A 14,818-nucleotide genomic window follows, 5' to 3' on the forward strand; every position below is an offset into this window, starting at 1 on the left:
TATACTTACATATCTTTTGAACATGTTGCCTGTTTTCCCAATAGGAACACTATTTAGCAGGACTTTTGCAACTGTATCGACGCCCTCAAAAATCAAATTCACTTTCTGCCATTTGCTTAAAAAAAGAAAAGATTTTTAAAACAAGCTGTATAAAACATTAACTTAGATAAATCCTTTTTTATTAGTTAAAAACTAAAGGAATAAATACTTCACAAAAAATACACATTCTTAGAAGGCAGTTTCCAATGAAATTTTCATAAGTATTGATTTAATACATTTCCTAAAACTTAAATTCAATTAATTAACATATAGTATATTATTAGTTTCAGAGGTAGAGTTCCGTGATTCATCAGTTGCATAGAACACCCAGTGCTCATTAACCTCATGTGCTCTCCTGAATGTCCATCACCCAGTTACCCCATCCCCCCACCCACCCTCCAGCAACCCTCACTTTGTTTTTGTTAAGAGTCTGTTATGGTTTGTCTCCCTCTCTGATTTCGTCTTATTTTTCCCTCCCTTCCCCTATGATCCTCTGTTTTGTTTCTTAAATTACACATATGAGTGAAATCATATGATAATTGTCTTTCTCTGACTGACTTACTTGCTTAGCATAATACCCTTGTTATGTTGAGTGATCTAGCTTATCTTTCTTCATAACATTTCAATTGCCATAAAATCATGAGCACAGCTTGTAATTTCCAAATGTACTGACTTTTTTCTAGGACTTTACAAAATTCTTATGATAATTAAGTTAAATAGTAGATATAAAGCATTTTCACAAAATATTACATTTACTGACACTATCTAAGAGAACATATTAACCAACTAACAAGTAACTATTAATGAATATTATGTGCCCAGCACTTTGCTAAGCCCTACAAGGAACTAAAACACTCTCTGAACTTAAGGAATCTGCAATCTAGTTGCCAGTCTGGCCTAAAACACAGGAATACAGGGAAAACTTTCAGTCTCTTCTATTTTATAGTACAGTCTTGTTGGACAGACCACCGGAGCTATCAGAGGTCATGTCATAAGGAAAGACTTCAAGAAAGAAACAAGAATTTAAAGACGAATAGAATAAATAAAATGTGCTATATCCACACAACAAAATATTATTTAGCAATAAAAAGAAATGAAGTACTGGTCAACGTGACAACATGGATGAACTTTGAAAACATTATTATGCTAAGTGAAAGAAGCCAGTCACAAAGGACCACATATTGTATGGTTCCATTTATGTGAGATTCCCAGAAAAGGAAAATCCATAGAAAATGAGTCAGTGGTTGCCTAGTGCCAGGATAGGGATGAGGGAATGGGGATGTTGAGAATGGGGAATGACGGCTAATGGGTATGGGCCTTCTCTCTGAAGTGAGGATAGTGATGGTGGCGCAACTCTTTGAAGATACTAAAAACTACTGAATTGTAGTGCTCGCTTCGGCAGCATATGTACTAAAACTGGAACGATACAGAGAAGATTAGCACGGCCCCTGCTCAAGGATGACACGCAAATCTGTGAAGCGTTCCATATTTTTATCCTAACAACAACAACAAAAAACTACTGAATTGTCTACTTTAAAAGGGTGAATTGTAGGGTGTGTGAATTAGGTCTCAATAAAGTTTTTTGTTTTTTAATGAGTAGAAATGTCTAGGTAGGGGTGCCAGTAAGTGTCTGCCTTCGGTCATGATCTCAGGGTCCTGGGATCGAGCCCTGCATTGGGCTCCCTGCTCCGCAGGAAGCTTGCTTCTCTCTCTCCCTCTGTCTGCTGCTCCCCCTGCTTGTGCTCTCTCTGTCAAATATATAAATAAGACCTTTAAAAAAATTTAAAAAAAAAAATGTCTAGGTATAAGGTAGACCCCCCAAGGAAGAACAAATTAAAAATAAGGAAGTGCTAACAGCATCAATACATTAAGATAACAGGCTAGTGGGCGCCTGGATGGTTCATTCAGTTGGGCCTCTGCCTTCGGCTCAGGTCATGATCTCAGGGTCCTGGGATCGAGCCCCGCATCGGGCTCCCTGCTCCACGGGGAGTCTGTTTCTCCCTCTCCCCTTCTTCCTCCCCCCACCCGGCTCATGCTCTCTCGCTTTCTGTCAAATAAATAAATAAAATTAAAAAAAAAAAAGATAACAGATAGTTTCAGGGGCACAGGTTGTGCTAAAGAGCTAAAGGGAGGCATCTGGTCAAGTCCACAGGGCAAGATGGGACACAGCAAGTGGGAGAGGAATAGGCAAGATTAAGCAGCATTTTCATAGACAGGCAGAGAAAGTTAAACTGGTTTTGTCAATTAAAAGGAAGACAATTAAATTGTCAGGGCGCCTGGGTGGCTCAGTTGGTTAAGCATCCAACTCTTGATTTCAGCTCAAGTCGTGATCTCAGGGTTGTGGGACTGAGGCCCCCCAACACCCACCCGCACCCCGTGGAGCCAGCCTCAGGCTCCCGTTGGGCTGGGAGTCTGTTTAAGATTCTCTCCCTCTCCCTTTGCCCTTCCCCCGCTCATGCTTTCTCTCACGCTCTCTCTCTCCCCGCCTAAAATAAATAAATAAACCTAAAAAAAAAAAAAAAGAAAGGAAGACACTGTCATTCTTCTTTCTTTTTTTTAAGATTGTCTTTATTTATGTACTTGAGAGAGAGAGGGAGAATCTTGCACAGACTCTCCCACTGAGAGTGGAGCATGAGGTGATGCGGGGCTTAATTTCAAGACCCAGAGATCAGGATTTAAGCTGAAACCAAGAGTCAGATGCTTAACCGCCTGAGTCACCCAGGTGTCCTGACACTGTCATTCTTGAGCAAGAACATCATGGCAAAACCAAAATTTGGGGAAGATGAATCTACTGTTTGTGGAAGATGAGTCTAATGTTTCCATATACTTGTGTATGGAATAAAAAGACAAAGCAAGAAATTTAATTATGCAGCTTTGGGCTAATTGCAGGCACTCACTAACAAAGGCCTAGGCAAATGTGGAAACTGGGAAATGAGGAGAAAGGGGCTGAATCAAGAAAAACGATAGGCAGAAATTAACAGGACTCAGAATCAGACCACATACAGAGATGAAGAAAAGACAGTATAAGCCCAAAACACCTTAGGCATAGAACATCAGCAAAATGGGGTTACATTAAGAGAAACAATAAGACTGTTACAATAGAAAGTACGCTTTAAGTGGGAAAGTCAATTGTTTAAATTTTGGATATGCTGAGTTCAAGATGAAAGAGAACCCCTTACAGAGATATTTTAAGTATTATCTGGAAATAAGAGCCTGGAGCACAGCAATGTTGCGATGTTGAGCACCACATTCTGGATTTATCTCTCTTTCAAGAGGCTAGTAAATAATTACCCCCCCAAAAAAAAGTCATACAAAAGGGACAGAAGATTTTTTTATTTAGCAATAATGGTGGTAGATATAACTGGGTTACTTTCTGCTACATGGAACATTACTGAAACTGAACTATGCTTTTCCTCATGGCTTCATGACATAATATAAGGCCAATGCCATGGCCTCGATGGCTGGTTAACACCACATGGAACAAATGATATATCTTGAATCCTACTTGACAAACTGTAAATACACACACTCTATTGATTATGGGGTGGGGGGCAGAGAGAAGGAAATGGAAATAAGAGAATTGACTAGGTGTAGGTGACTCCATCATAAGCCGTGGAAGAATGACTGAGTGAGACATAATTTCATGACTGATGATCAGTGGCACCATTCTTATATACAAATCAAAACATAAATCAAATATTCACTTTTATCAGACAAGGCTTTAGTCTCACAAATCTCTGACATGCAACCTAAACAAACAAAAGATTATTGCAGAGAAAGAAAAAGAAGATCAATAATAATAACTAAATAAATACACATGTGATATAGATATACACACAAACGTACCTAATGTTAAAGGGGATTTTAAATTTCTTGCTATAAGTCCAGTTATCCAAGGAGATCCATCTGTAGTTAAGGTCATTAAATCTGTAGTAAGGATCCTGTTGATAAAAATTATGGTAGATGATTATGCAAAAATAAATAAATGAAATAAATTATTAACAATAGCTATCTGTCACCTAAAAATTAATGAATTCTTGGCCTAGGAGTATAAGCATTTCATATGCTGGCACATCCCACCCTCAAGGCTAAAGCTCCATCGGTTTAACTTCCGAGAAGGTTAACATAGCATTCAGACAACTAAAAAATGTTTTTTAAAAAAGTCCAACAAAATTCCTCAATGAAAGAGCTTTGAGAGAGAAATAACATAGTTTCATTATCAATAAGAACATGTGTGGAGATGAAAATTACCTGCCCTTGTTCAAACCAAACACAGAACCTCTGAGGTATTAGCAGAGAATAAGAGTCAGAACTTCTGGTGTGTGGCTCTCAGTCTTTTCTTTTTTTAAAAAAGATTATTTATTTATTTATTTATTTGACAGACAGCATGCGATAGAGCACAAGCAGGGGGAGTGGCAGAGGCAGAGGGAGAAGGAGGCTCCCCGCTGAGCAGGGAACCCGCAGGAGCCCCATCCCAGGATCCTGAAATCATGACCTGAGCCGAAGGTAGATGCTTAAACTACTGAGCCACCCAAGTGGCCCTCACTCTTACAGCCCTTTTATTCTCACCGTGCTTATTGCTGCCACTATCCCAACTGGCCTCAGGGGGAAGGGTTCTCCTCTACTACCCAAACATCAGCAGAACTCCCACTCCTTGGATTCACCTAACATTTCCGAAGTTATTTTTCACCAAGTTTTACTAAGTGAGCACAAAAAGGACCTCTACAGAGAATACACAAGCAGCACAGATACCATCAAACTGACAAACTTCAGGTTGCCTATATTATCCTAGACCAGGTCAGCAAACTACAACCCATGGGCCACATGCAGCTCACTGCCTGTTTCTGTGTGGCCAGTGAGCTAAGAATGGACACCTGTCAATAAATAAAGCTTTACTGGAACACAACCATGCCCATTCTTTACAAATCATATATGGCAGCTTTCGTGCTACAGTAGCAGAGTTGAGTTAGTATAAGAGAGGCCATATGACCCATGATGCCTAAAATAGTGCCCAGGACTTTACTGAAAATGGTTGCCAATCTCTGCCCCAGGCAACAGGCCTGCTGGGTGTTCACAGATGCTGTTCTCACTGAGTGACCAGCCCCGGGTCCTTCCTTTCATAATCCTTAGAGCTCTTTCTTCTCCTACCCATCTTCCACGCTTTAACTTCCAGATGAGGACACAGAAAAGAACGTGGTAAGTGAAGCTTTTTAGTCCATCTTTCTGTGAACAACATCACAGCTACACAGAGGGAAACAGTGCAGTCCTCTCCAACTGGGACAGGGCCAAGGGGGATTTCCTCAGGGACCGCATCTCCAGATGGAGAAGGAAAAGCCAACTTTGCCTAACTTCCACCGATGACCAAGTTAGGTTGGCAATGGCCAGTTGGGCACTTGCTCAGAGCACAAGTCAGTAAGAGGCACTACAACATGGCTGGGTGTATACCAAGATGGAAAGAATGGTATCGGTCAGAAATTGCTCCTGACTAGAAGAAATATTTTATTTCTAAGATTTATTTTTAAGTAATCTCCACACCCAATGTGGGGCTCAAACTCACAACCCCAAGATCAAGAGTTACATGCTCTAACGACTAATCCAGCCAGGCACCCCTGGAAGAAATATTTTAATAAGCTACTAGGGAAGGGTGTAGTTAATGAGATTTAGTAACAACTGATAATCACCAAACTGACTTTTAAGGGTGATTAACAGTGAGGTTTTAGTCTGCTAAGTGGGGTGTGCCAGGCCCAGCCAACTTGTTTCCGTTTCTGCTCTTCCCACACACACAGGACTCAGCATATACAATGAATAAGCATGGAATAAATATTTAAGGACACAGGTTTAAAGAAGTACCTAATTATTAGCCTGTCCATGTGTCTCCACCCAGCCTTATTTATAACTCTATAGTGTAGACTTAGTCCAATACAGTTAAAAATATCATGAGAAGGAAGGTGTGAAGGCTAATGCAGTTGCAACATGTCATCCTGCTAAGCCATGGGGTTGGCTGATGATCTGGCTTATGGGGCACAAGTCCCTTTCCTGTCTCCCAGCCCCTTGAAGGAAGCTACTTGTTGAGTTCAAGAGGGCAAACTTCTCAGATATATTTTTTCTAGACAAACAGAATTTAGAGGTTAAAATTTTTCTTTTACTTGAAAGAAGCCAATCTGAAAAGGCTACATACTACATGACTCCAACTACATGATCTTCTGGAGAAGGCAAAACCATGTTAACTCTAAAAAGATCAGTGGTTGCCAGGGCACCTGGTGGCTCAGTTGGTGGCTCTTGGTTTTGGCTCGGGTCATGATCTCAGGGTTGTGAGATCAAGCCCCACTGAGCTCTACATGCAGCGGGGATTCTGCTTGAGATTCTCTCTCTCTTCCTCTCTCTCTGACCCTCCCCCTTCAATCTCTCTCTCTCTCTCTAATAAATAAGCAAATCTTAAAAAAAAAAAATCAGTGGTTGCCAGGGATTAAGGGAGAGGGGGTGAATAGGCAGAGCACAGAAGATTTTGAAGTCAGTGAAACTCCACTAAATGATACTATAATGGTAAATACATATCATAATATATTTGTCAAAACCCACAGAATATACAACACCAAGAATGAACTCTAATATAAATTATATACTTTGGGTGATAATGATGTGTCAGTGTAGGTTCACTGATGATAACAAATGTACCACTCTGGTAGAGGGATGTTGATAATGGGGAGGCTGTGCATGTGTGTGTGTAGGCGGGTGTATATGGAAACGTCTGTATTTTTCATTCAATTTTGCTGTGAACCTAAAATTACTCCAAAAGATAGACTCTACTAAAAAAAAAATTTCCTCTAAGGGAAAATATCTTACCCCCTAAAATAAAGATTGCAGAACCTTAGATTACATTTATAATAACTATTCCAAATGTTAAGCAACCAACTTAATTTAATTCCAGACTGGTCTGATCCCCTTTGCTCATATTAAAATTCTGAGTCCTATTTAAAGCCAACAGCCCATTCTCTCTGCTCCTCGATGATAGCTGTTCTTATGGTCCTTCCGCTTAATTTGCAGTACTCAAACTCACTGCCATGTCTTCTGAAGAAGGGAAGATTTTGTGGGAGGGCTCAACTTCAACACCAATAAGCAGACTGGAAGACCACTTTGGCAGCTCTGGTCCTATCTCTGAGGTGGTTCTTGTCAGGGACTTGTGAGACTCAGCAATCCTGGGGTTTTAATTTCATCACCTTCACCAAACCAGAGCGTGTCTCAGATGCCATGAGAGCCATGAATGGAGAGTCCCTTTATGGTCATGATCCACATGGATCACTCTGGCAAGTCGGCAAGGGGAACTAGAGGGGGTGTCTTTGGGGCCCAGGGGGGCAAGCTTACAGCTACTCTAGAGGTGGTAGGGACCAGGACTATGGGAGTGGCAGACATGATGACCTAGAAGATATGGATATGGAAGGCCAGAGTGCTCATGACCACTACACTGGAGAAAATTACAGAGACAATTTTTACAACGGAGATGAGGCATGTGTACCTAATGTAGATACACAGGAATAAAACTCCTGATTCCAGGATCATCCTTCCAAATGGTTGTACTTACAAAGATTTTTAAAGCTACATTGAAACATCTGTTTTAGTGCATCAACTTCTATTTTTGAACTAACTCCCAAGGTAGCTTGTTAAAGACATTTTAGAAAGCTCCATGTGTTTTTTAAAATTTTTCTCCCATTTGAAGACAAATCCTGGGACGTTTGTAGGGTCTGATATTTTCCCTTTTACCACTTTTTTAGTTTGGGCTCTCAGAATTACTGGTTCTGGGGAAAAAAAAGATAATAATGCGCATTTAGGGACATTTTAGAAGCCTGTATACAATGTTTATCATGAGTGGGAAGCAATTTCCAAATAAAATCATAAGACATCAAGAACATGATTAGAGGTGTTTTGTTTGTTTTTTTTTATTCGAGGTCACCACCCTGGTTACACAGAAGTTTCTTTAAAATATTTGTTAATGTCATTTTTTTTAATACTGGAAGAAAAAAATATTATGTTGTGTCTCATTTAGCATTTAGGATGTCCTTCACAGCACCGATTAAAAAGTTGAAAACTGAAAACAAACAAAAAATGAATTAAATAAAGCTAACAGCAGTTCAGTGTTACACCTGACGACTAAGAAATCATGTAAGTCACTGAGTTGTTAAGCAAACCCATGAGCCCTAAAAAACAATAGAAGTATCATTTGTTGTCCAAGACAGGTACTCACATACTCTTATCTTCATAAGAAACATATGCAGTAAATACCATTTACAGAGGAAGAAACTAGAGCTCCAAAGGTTCCACTCCTGAGGTCCCACAACTAAGCAGTACATCCAGGAACTAAACCAACTCAGTCTAACACCAAGGTCTGCATTCTTTCAACTATCCTACAGTGCCTCATGTCACATACACTCACAGTTTCAGATGATCACCTGACCCAAGGGGAGAGATATTATCATCATTTCCATTTAGTAACAAACAGTCCAAAGCTTAAAGTTAAATGAAGTGCTGAAGCACTGATTCAGACCCAGGACATCTGGCTCCAGAGTCCACACGCTCAATCATTACCTGATACCGCCATTAACGTCACAAATACCACCAATAGTTACAATGTCAGTGCTACTACCAAGCAGGAACCAGGAGATAAACATGCTATATAAAGCCTGTGCTAGTTATTTATAATTGGCATTTACCATGCTTCCTGTCTATCAACAAACTATGTGGCATCACACCATACAAATGACATTATCAGTCTTGTTTTTCTCTGTAAGCTTCTGAACTTCATCTGTTACGACTGCTTATAGATATATAAATTCCTTAACCAGGTATAGCTTTTCCACTCCCCAATTCTGCTTCAATCCAATGCCTGATTCTATCCCAGACATAATTACTTTAAATGGAGTTTAAGGAAGTCTTTGCAACTGTTTCATACATAGATATTTTCTTGGACACTTAGGCAAAAAAATAAAGTTTAAGAAAACATTTATTTAAAAATGAGCAAAAGAAAACAATATATTGAGTAAACAACATATTAAGATATACAGATATTTGGTAAAACCTTAATTTGTAAAAAGCAATAAAATCGTAATTCAGGATAGTAGTTACCTTAGCAGGAGGTAGATGATGGGACTGGAAGAGGCAAGGTGATTGCAACAATGTTAGATATGTTCAGGCTCATAAACTTGATGGCAGGTGCATGGGTATTCACTTAATTATTAGACTTTAAAAATCACAAACACACATGGGTGTATAACTTTCCATGTATTGGATACTATATAGTAAAAAGAAGAAAAAAATGTTCATAGGAAGCCAAGCTCCTCTAACCTACATAAGGGTATTTATGTGTTCCATTCCGAAGAAGCTGCACTCTCCAAACCTCAGTTTGTCCATCGCCAAAAGGAGCTTCAGCTACAATTCTTACTTCAGAAGATGCACAGGTACAAGAACTCAAGTTCATGAGTCAAAACATTTTGGTTGGCCTTAACATCATTTTCGCCTAAAATCCTTAAACTAGTAAATATTGCTTCATGTCTACCACAGCTCTAGGTAAAAAGGGGTTGCAAGTTAAGGAAACTCCTTGTTTTCTGACCAAAGAGAATTTAAAAGGAGAAACAAGATGCTTTTCTTAGCCCACTCCACAGCGCCAGGCTAGAACTCATGAAAGATTAGCATAAACGCCTGGAGAGAGATTCTTGACTGACATGAAGGGTCAGAGGAGCCACAGATCACACTTGCTCAGGGAGCAAGGTTGGGCAGGTGAACAGATCCACAGCCATAATTCTTGCCTCTGAGATGAAGCTTGGAGAGGGGGGTGCTGACAGGTAAGAACAGCAGTGGGGAGCAACCTTGTTTGCATGAGTTCAAGTCCCAGCTCAGCCTTAATACCCGTGGGACCCTGTGAAGCTCATATAACACCTTTATACTTCTGTTTTCTCAGTTCTAGAACAGGGATAATAATAGTACCTCCCAGGATCAGTATGAAAATTGCAAGAGGTAACATGTGGAGAGTGCTTAGAACTATTCATTGTGTATAGCATTCAACAAATGATAGCTGTCGTTAACTGTTATAGGTACTGATCTGAAATGACTTCTAGGATATGTCAAGTTAAAGAAAAAAGTCAGTACCAAACAATATACATAGAATGTGATCATTTGTGGAGAGAAATGTATATAAATCTATTATGTATATAGACATATATCACAAGATACATGAATATACACAAGAATCTGGTTAACAGTGGTTGTTTCTGTGGAAGGGAACTAGAAAACTAGGAGACAGGGATGCAAAGATACTTGCTTTCATTACGTATCCCACCTTTAAATTTTTTTTTAATCATTACAATTAACCTTTTAATCATTACAATTAAAAAAAATTTTTTTTAATCATTACAATCATTACAACTGTACCCTTGGGGGTACAGTTAACAATACGGTGTTCCTAAACCCCATGCAGTCAAAAAATATGCTTATTAACTTTTGACTCCTCAAAATTAACTACTAATAGCCCACTATTGACCAGAAACCTTACCAATAACATAAACAGTCAATTAACAGACTTTGTATATGTATTATATACTGCATTCCTAGAATAAAGTAAGCTAGAGAAATGAAAATGTTAAGAAAATCAGAAGGAAGAGAAAATACATTTACAGTATTGTATTTACTGAAAAAAATCTGAGTGTAAGTGGACCCACACAGTTTGAGGATCAATTGTTTATCCTTTACCTATTTCTAAAAGTCATTAAAATTAGCTGACCTCTTTTTAAAAAAGAAAACAATAAGCTAGGTTGATAGCAGTACAAATGACTAGGCAGGAACGGTTATACGATGTTGTAATTTGGACCTACAAAATCCAAAAAGTAGCAACATACGTGAGAAGAAACAAAAATGGCATCAAAATTCCAGGCCTCATTCACTGAGAAACTGTTGGTGCTTTTATTAGAAATGGACAAAAGAAGAGAAACTAAGGATTTGGGAGAATTGAGAGAAGAGGCATTTGGATATATTGGGTTTCAATACTCCATGAAGACATTCAGGTGGAAGAGTGGAGCAGAAATTCCAGCCACAAATCAGCAGAGGACAGAGGTAGAGGTTAAGGCAGCTGGGCAGTTCTGGCACAGAGCCACACAGTTCTCGCACAAACGGCAGAAACTAAGAGACTTCCAAGAGACGGAGAACAGAGAAGAAGGGATGTGTGGACTGACCCTCAGGACCTGCTTGCATTTATCAAGAACTTTTAGCAAATGGGATGCTTTTGGTGGTATATTTTGAACAGTATATTGTGTTCGTCACTGTTTTCACTAGACATCTTTAAATTAAAACAGTAATTGTTCTCTTTGCTTACTATTTATTCTTGCCAACAGGCAATAGGGGATGTGAAAAGATGTGGGTCGAATCCTTGTCCCACCATTTAATAGATGCAATGATCTTAGGCCATAACTTCTCTGAGCCTCAGTCAGTGTAAAAAATGATAACCTTCTCCGCAGGGTTGTGGTGAGAATTACAGAGAGGGTCAAGGAGAGTGCACTGCACATGGAAGACATTAAATCATTACTACGTGAAGATGAGTCTCATAGCCTAGGCTGACTATGTACACTTACATGTGATAAAGACCAACCAGCCCTTACCTAAAGATTCAACTCTCAGATGTTCCTTTGATCCCCAGTGTTGGGCCATGAGAAGCAAACCCTCTTCACAAGCAAACACACCCCACAAGGCATCAAACAAGGAAGCATTATGTCCAGGTTTAAGGATCAGGATTTTCTAAAACTATCTTTTTTTTTTTTAAACAAGGTTTAAAAACCTCAGGGTTATCTCTTCCCCAAAACTGAATGACTATTTCTGCTCAAACTTAAACTTCAAATACAGAGTCCTAAACTAATTTATCTCCTTAATGTCACACATCGTTTAAGCAAACTTTTAGAAAACATACAGACCTTTAAGTGACTCCTTTCCTAGAAGCGTTTGAGATCATTTTGCATCATAAAATGATCAAATAAAATCAAATATTCTATTTTTAAGTCTTTCATAGAAGGTGAGTACAGACACCAGAAAAAGTACCTTCTATTTAAGAATAAATTTATATTTGGTCATTTTGGACCATAATCATGAGACTTCCTCCTCTGAAACACAACAAAAATATTCAAATGGGTGATAATGGTATTATACTTAGAGATCCATAGTGAAATGTTTGAGGATGAAATAATGTGATGTCTAGGACTGCTTTAAAATAAGGGGGGGTGCATAGTGAATAGAGGAAGAAACAAAATGAACTGTATTGAAGGCAGGGTGTCGGGTAAATGGGAGTTCATTTTGCTACTTTTTTTGGTATTTGTTTGAATATTACCATAACAAAAGTTTTAAAAGTATATCTACATGACAATTGCCTCTTGGCTACTTCAAGAGTTCAAAAATACACATTTATCCACACTGATGCACATATTTTATTAGAATTTATTGATGAGTGATAATCGGTAGATTAGTGCCTCCACAGACAGACTCATGGCTCATAGGACAGAATGACAGCTCCTAGGACAGAATGATTAAGACTAACTTATTAATCACATGTATAGCTACCATATATAATCTTAACATTTATATTTTACAAATTTACACATCTAAAAAATCTTCTCTGATCATTTGTCCCAATTACATAAGAAGGATATAAGACAGTCATAAAATTTAGAGAAAAAGTCCTAAGCATTTGGTGCCTACCATTTTTTAATATATGTGTATATTCATATATTTATATTTTCTTCTATTTTTAAGTGTAGATTTCGAATATGAACACATCTTCATAATGGAGTCTATGCAGTTATTAAAAATTATTCTAGATCTATACTTATAGACACTTATAGATACAGAAAGATGTTCACCATACATTTTAAATGAAGAAGTACTTACAAAACCATTTCAGGAATTGATTTCATATTATTGTATTTGTATATACTTAGAAAAATCTGGAAAGATACACATAAAAAATTATACAGTGGTTACTTCTCCTTTGTAGTATGCTTTTTATTGTTTTTCCCTTGTTCTTTATATTTTATATTTTTGTGTATCAATTTTTTTGTTCAAGAAGATTAGACATTTGTAATTCTTTAAAAAATAATTTTAAGAGAGTGAATAGGAAAATTATCAGTATGTGAGAAATTCATACATGAAAAAGTAATGTTTTATATCAGTGAACAAAAGAGAAATTTTTAAATTATGGGATATAAAAACCAACCATTTGAAAATCTCAAATGGATCAATATTTTAAACATGTTAAGGGAATTATAAAGATACTAAAAAAGGGAAATAATTGTAAATATTTATTTAATTGGGAAAGAGGGAATTACTTCTGAAGTATAATATCAAAGACAAAAACAATCATAAAAGGAAAAAACCTTACAAGATTTTCAATATATAAAACTTTAAAACAGCTATATGACAAAATAAATCATTAACAAAAGAGACATTTTGAAAATATATAACAAGAGGTCTAACAAATCTGTATTTTAAAAGATGAACAGCCAACAGAAAAATAAAGAACATGAATAAGTAACCCCAAATCACCAATAAACATGAAATAAACATATAAAAGATGTTCAACCTCACTATAAATTGTGTTTAGTTTTGCTTTTTAAAATAATGTCCAGGCGCGCCTGGGTGACTCAGTAGTTGGGCATCTGCCTTCGGCTCAGGTCATAATCCCAGGGTCCTGGGATTGAGCCCCGCATCAGGCTCCCTGCTCAGCAGGAAGCCTGGTTCTCCCTCTCCCACTCCCCCTGCTTGTGGTCCTGCTCTCACTCTCTCTCTCTGTCAAATAAATAAATAAAATCTTTTAAAAAATAATAATAATAATGTCCAAATGGGGCACCTGGGTGGCTCAGTCAGTTGACTGTCCCACTCCTGATTTTGGCTCAGGTCATGATCTCAGGGTTGTGGGATTGAGCACCCCCTACCCCACCCAAGGCTCCCTACTCAGCGGGGAGTCGGCTTGATATTCTCTCTCTCCCTCTCCCTCTGCCCCTCCCTCCACTCACATGCACCTGCACTCTCTCTCTAAAATAAATAAATAAATCTTTTTAAAAACTAAATAGAATAATGTCCAAATCTAGCACCTAAAATGAGCACTCTGATAAAATGATGATGGGAATGTAAAACTGTTACAGTTTTTTTTTATTTTTTATTGTTATGTTAATCACCATATATTACATCATTAGTTTTTGGTGCAGTGTTCCATGATTCATTGTTTGTTCATAACACCCAGTGCTCCATGCAGAACGTGCCCTCCTCAATACCCATCACCAGGCTAACCCATCCTCCCACCCCCCTCCCCTCTGAAACTCAGTTTGTTTTTCAGAGTCCATCATCTCTCATGGTCCGTCTCCCCCTGACATACTCCCCTTCTCTTCCTCTCCTGTTATCTTCTTCTTTTTCTTTTTTCTTAAAATATGTTGCGTTATTTGTTTCAGAAGTACAGATCTGTGATTCAACAGTCTTGCACAATTCACAGCGCTCACCGTAGCACATACCCTCCCCAATGTCTATCACCCAGCCACCCCATCCCTCCCACCCCCAACCACTCCAGTAACACTCAGTTTGTTTCCTGAGATTAAGAATTCCTCATATCAGTGAGGTCATGTGATACATGTCTTTCTCTGATTGACTTATTTCACTCAACATAACACCCTCCAGTTCCATCCACGTCGTTGCAAATGGCAAGATCTCATTCCTTTTGATGGCTGCATAATATTCCATTGTGTATCTATACCACCTCTTC

At 38.3% G+C, this 14,818-nt stretch overlaps 1 protein-coding gene and 1 non-coding gene across 3 annotated transcripts in view; one reads left to right on the plus strand and one right to left on the minus strand.

Annotated features, from left to right (window-relative positions):
- The window catches only part of MANBA (mannosidase beta), a 122,416-nt gene that overhangs the window by 97,115 nt on the left and 10,483 nt on the right, over window positions 1–14,818 (minus strand). For both annotated transcript variants that reach the window (XM_027598546.2, XM_027598545.2), the window contains exons 2-3: window positions 3,886–3,980; window positions 10–115 (exon numbers count right to left, since the gene is read on the minus strand). In XM_027598546.2, coding sequence (XP_027454347.2) covers window positions 10–115; window positions 3,886–3,980 — 201 coding nt within the window. The remainder of the gene's footprint in view (window positions 1–9; window positions 116–3,885; window positions 3,981–14,818) is intronic.
- LOC113926031 lies at window positions 1,426–1,532 on the plus strand. The gene has a single exon (XR_003521118.1). It is a non-coding gene; the product is annotated as a U6 spliceosomal RNA (small nuclear RNA).

Source organism: Zalophus californianus, chromosome 2, assembly GCF_009762305.2.
Source record: "Zalophus californianus isolate mZalCal1 chromosome 2, mZalCal1.pri.v2, whole genome shotgun sequence".
Classification (NCBI taxonomy): Eukaryota; Metazoa; Chordata; class Mammalia; order Carnivora; family Otariidae; genus Zalophus; species Zalophus californianus.